The sequence below is a fragment of the Vombatus ursinus genome, unplaced genomic scaffold, assembly GCF_900497805.2.
Source record: "Vombatus ursinus unplaced genomic scaffold, bare-nosed wombat genome assembly UNPS02014982.1, whole genome shotgun sequence".
NCBI lineage: Eukaryota > Metazoa > Chordata > Mammalia > Diprotodontia > Vombatidae > Vombatus > Vombatus ursinus.
In genome coordinates, this window is record NW_020954760.1 from 73,772 (window position 1) to 78,117 (window position 4,346).

The 4,346-nt window shown below is 44.1% G+C and overlaps 1 protein-coding gene across 6 annotated transcripts in view; it reads right to left on the reverse strand.

The window, feature by feature from the left end:
* Positions 1-931: 931 nt before the first annotated feature.
* PRPS1 (phosphoribosyl pyrophosphate synthetase 1) overlaps positions 932-4,346 on the reverse strand; it is a 22,743-nt gene continuing 19,328 nt past the window's right edge. For 3 of the 6 annotated variants that reach the window (XM_027845583.1, XM_027845582.1, XM_027845581.1), the window contains exons 5-8: positions 3,583-3,756; positions 2,913-3,072; positions 2,678-2,729; positions 932-1,082 (exon numbers count right to left, since the gene is read on the reverse strand). In XM_027845583.1, coding sequence (XP_027701384.1) covers positions 997-1,082; positions 2,678-2,729; positions 2,913-3,072; positions 3,583-3,756 — 472 coding nt within the window. In that variant the 3' untranslated portion in view covers positions 932-996. Of the gene's footprint in view, positions 1,083-2,557; positions 2,730-2,912; positions 3,073-3,582; positions 3,757-4,346 lie in introns of those variants that run through there. The other 3 variants (XM_027845586.1, XM_027845585.1, XM_027845584.1) reach the window with 1 other exon arrangement.

A 4,346-nucleotide genomic window follows, 5' to 3' on the forward strand; every position in this document is an offset into this window, starting at 1 on the left:
GATGTGGTGGTTTGTTTTGCTGGACTACATTTACTTGGTATCAGGAAGGGCTCTACATGGGGGGGGGGGTAAAGGAGATCACTGGGAAGGGGCAGGGATGTAAAAGAGAAAGCATTAAATAGAAAGAATATAGTCTTGTGTATGCCAAGCCCTTTTTGTGCAATTAAGGAGAGCAAGGTACAGCTGTACAAATAGATAAGGGACAGAAACATTGTTTATGAAAGTTGGTTTGTGTTTAGACAGGTTTCATATTCAAATCAGTCTTATCTGTGGCCTCAATAACCAATCAAACCTTTTGTATTCCATTTGGAATTTATTCCTGAATGGGCTGCCATTAAAATCGAGTTTGTATTCTTTCTACACAGTCATTACTGATGGTGAAGGGATAGTGAAACTCTCCCTCCCAAGACGGATCTCCCCACCACCATTTGTCCCAGGACCAAGAAATAGGGAATGACTGTTCAAAAGCATGTCGAGTCCAGTGTCTTGAGGACTACATACACACACTCCAAAAAACCTGATTTCTGTGTGGGTAGATCCTTCCAGGTTTGCACCTCAGCTCCTCTCCTTGCCTTAGGAGAAGCAAAGTGAGCCATGCTTCTAGTACTCAGCTTGGCTAACTTGGCTGGTCTGCAGGGGACAGATCTCAGCATTCTCAAGGCCTGGTCTTGTTCCTGACCTTTTGGATTTAGGAAGACTTGACAGATTTTCCTTTCCCCTGGCAGAGCCTGTGGAAATTCAGGGCCAGGGACCGACTGAACATATGTACACACAAGCAGACACTGGAGAAGGAAATGGCAAACTACTCTGGTATCCTTGCCAAGAAAACCCCATGAACAGTATTGGCATGCTATGGTCCAGGGGGGGTCCTGAAGAGTTAGACACGACTGAATGACTGAATAACACACATGCAAAAACAATAAACCGAAAGTGCTTTCAAAGTAAGTTTAATTCCTTCATTGAAGTCTTATGGTTGAATAGGAACGCCAACATCAGTCACTTTGGTTCGATGCTGGCTAACAGCTCAGCAGCAAAGCACCAGGCAGCTACAGCTGGAGCAGCAAGGAATCTGCTCAAACCTTCTGCTAGAGATAAATGCCAGCATCAGCACTCGCTGCAGACTAGCTCGTTCTACAATTCTTTCTATAAATCTCCCCTTTAATAGGAGCATCTGTTTACCAGCACCCAAGAAGACCCAAGAAAATGCAAATGAAGTTCATTTAATTCAACAAAGGCTCCAAGGCCTAAAAGCTCACAAAATCTGATAAACCCTGACATCCACCATCCGTCAGTCATAATTCTTTCAATGTTCATTCCTGAGAAAACCCCATTCAGTCTCTGAGCACACCAAGTCATGAAAGGTTACAGCCTCCTACAGAAGGGTCATCTTCTTCCCATGTTATCATAGTTAATGCCTATTGCCAGTTGGACATTCAACCTTGGAATCAAAAGTGATGACATTTTTGGTGACATTTTCCCTTCCTCCACAGCCCAAGTCATGGTGGTGCCACTCATGGAGAAAGAGGAGTATTTACCTACAGAGGAAAGAGCAACTCATCTTCTCATATTCCACTTGAGGCCTAAATTTTCCTCTCCTTCCATAATTCACTGAGATTTGGGAACAGTAAGAGAGGTAAAGAAACAGCAAAATATACTAATGAACAGGATCAACTACTCTAAAGGAGGGATTAAAAATGCACCCTGCTCATAATTAGAGCCTCACAGATGTGAATGAGGAAATTTCTGTGGAAAGGTGGAAATGGTTCTGAACGTAACTAAGGCCAGTATTTTCTGCCTCAAGGAGAAACTTCAATCTATAAGTGTTGGTGGTTTAGAAGCATAAGATCTGGCCAAAGGGAAAAGCCACAAGGATGAAGTGGCTCTAGTCATCACTGATTCCAAGGAATGCCAACTATAAGAGAACTCCCCTCCCCCACTAGTGGCCCATTTTTACTCCTCAACTCTGTAGCCTCTCAGTTTTGCTGGCCCCAAACTAACCTCTCAACAACTCCATAACCTTATAGTGTACTCATGTCACCCTTTCCCAAATGGCTGGCTACCCCTTGGCCTTCCCCACCCCCTTTCAGCTTCTGTCTCAATGCTGTCCAAGTGTTGTGAGCCTTGTGAGCTCCTTGAGGGCAGGGCCAGTCTTTTATCTTCTCCTTGTTCCTAATGCAAAGCCCGACATATAGCAGGTGCTTGAGAAATGCTGACTTGGTAGCCAGGAATGCCATGGCTGGGGTAGGCTGGGGCTCTTGCTATGGCCTGACACTAGCAGAGTTTAATTTTTATTTAGGCTTTGCAGATTTTTATTTTTAAACAAACCAACCAACCAGAACTGCTGAAGTTTGCATGCATAGTGATGCATCTGCCCCGTCCCCTCCCCCTGCCTCCCTCCCCCTCCCACCTGGACTTCTATGGTGGATGCATCAGCCCACTCCCCACAGAGTTAAGAGTGAAAGCTGAAAGGCCCACTTAAGACTAACAAAAAGAAAGTGGAGCCCCAGGAAACTGGATGTGAGCAAAAAATATGGAGAGCAGGACAAACAAGCAGAGATTTCTACTGAACTTTTGTAATATACCAAATAATTACTGGCTTAGCAAAGAAAAGCCTCCAAAGTGAAAAGCAGCAACAATTATAAAGGAACGTGACTGAATAGGTAAGAGACCGACTCGCCATTGTGAGTTCTCCGGATGGCCTCAGCCAGGATCATAGAGATGTCAATCACCTGAAGCGGAGAAGAGAGGAAAGGAGAGGTTGGCCCCAGGCAAGGACAGTATCCACTTAAACTGGCTGTGGCAACAGTGGTTTGTCATAAGGCCTTCCTTGAAAAGTCAGGCCTGCTCAGGGCCCACTCTGTGTGGTGGGCAAACAGCCCCTTCAAGATCTCTGTGACGAAATCCCATCTTACCTGTATCTTGGGGCAATGTTTCATCTTGTCTTCCTGAGGTATTGTGTTTGTGACAACAACTGCCTCGAAGCAGGCATGGTTAATTCGAGAAATAGCTGGACCAGAAAAAATTCCATGAGTAAGGATGGCATAAACTTTGGTGGCTCCAGCTGACAGAAGTCTAGAAAAAGATATGGAGACAGTAACCAAATGGACCTAATTGCAAGATGAGGAGAAGGGTGGGCAGAAGAAAAGGTATGGAGAAAATTCATTTGTCAGGTTAATGAGGGACAAAACCAAATCAACTTTACAACTAAATAATAGAAGCTCTTGAAATGAAGAGTGATCCTGACAGAGCACATGGCTATACTCTCTGCTACTGTAATTCATAATAGCCATCAGACTGCCATTCTTGATGTACTAGACAGAACTCTGCCAGGTTAAATTCCCATTACTACTACAAACCACAAAACTGTTTGAAGCAATTGTATGTTCAATGGATCACTAAGTGCTCTGGACCTGGGACCTTGAAAGGTCACATTTATTCCCTTAAGTAGTCGCTTTCAGGGTAGGAGAACATGTGGGTTTTAAAACAGATTATTCTGATCAATAGATTATACCCAGTCACTGCCCCCCTTCACACACACACACATACACACACACACACCCCTTCCCCGCACCACCTACTCACTTATCTGCTGCATGACAGATAGTACCACAAGTATCAGCCATGTCATCCACTAGAATGGCTACTCGGTCCTTGACATCTCCCACTAGCACCATTCGGTCGACTTCATTGGCCTTCTTCCGCTCTTTGTGAATCAGAGCAAAGTCAACATTCAGTCGATCTGCAATTGAAGTCACTCTGCAGGAAGATGAAGGTTAAGACAGTTTACAGATTATCAATAGTTCAGTGAGGAATCAAGTAGAGATGGGGGGTGGGGGGGCACTCACCAGTTCTGGGAGGCAGTGGAAAGTAGAATCTGTGAACTGGGGGATGGGGAAGAGGGTTTAGGCTCTATTGCCCAAATGGATCTCTCAATTTAAATACAACCCATCATCCCAGTCTAAGTGCACAGATTGTTCCAATTAAAGTGACAACAAAAAACCCGCGAACAGATATAAGACTAAGAGCCATTCCTCAATAGATAAGTAGTCAAAGGATAGTTTTCAAAAAGAAACAAACTCAAGCAAAGTAAAACAACTATGAGGTTTCACCTCACATTCAGCAAATTAACAAAGATAGCGAAAGGCAGAAATACTCAAAGCTGGAAGAGCTGTGGGAAGACAGGCACACTGATACACTGTGGGTAGAGCTGAGAACTGGCCCAACCATTCTAGAAAACAATTTGGAATTATTCAAGAAAAAAAAAATCACTAAAACTGTTCATACCTTCTAACTCCCAAAAGATTCCACTGCTGCTGGGCATAGAGCCCTCCAAAGAGGTCAAAGAA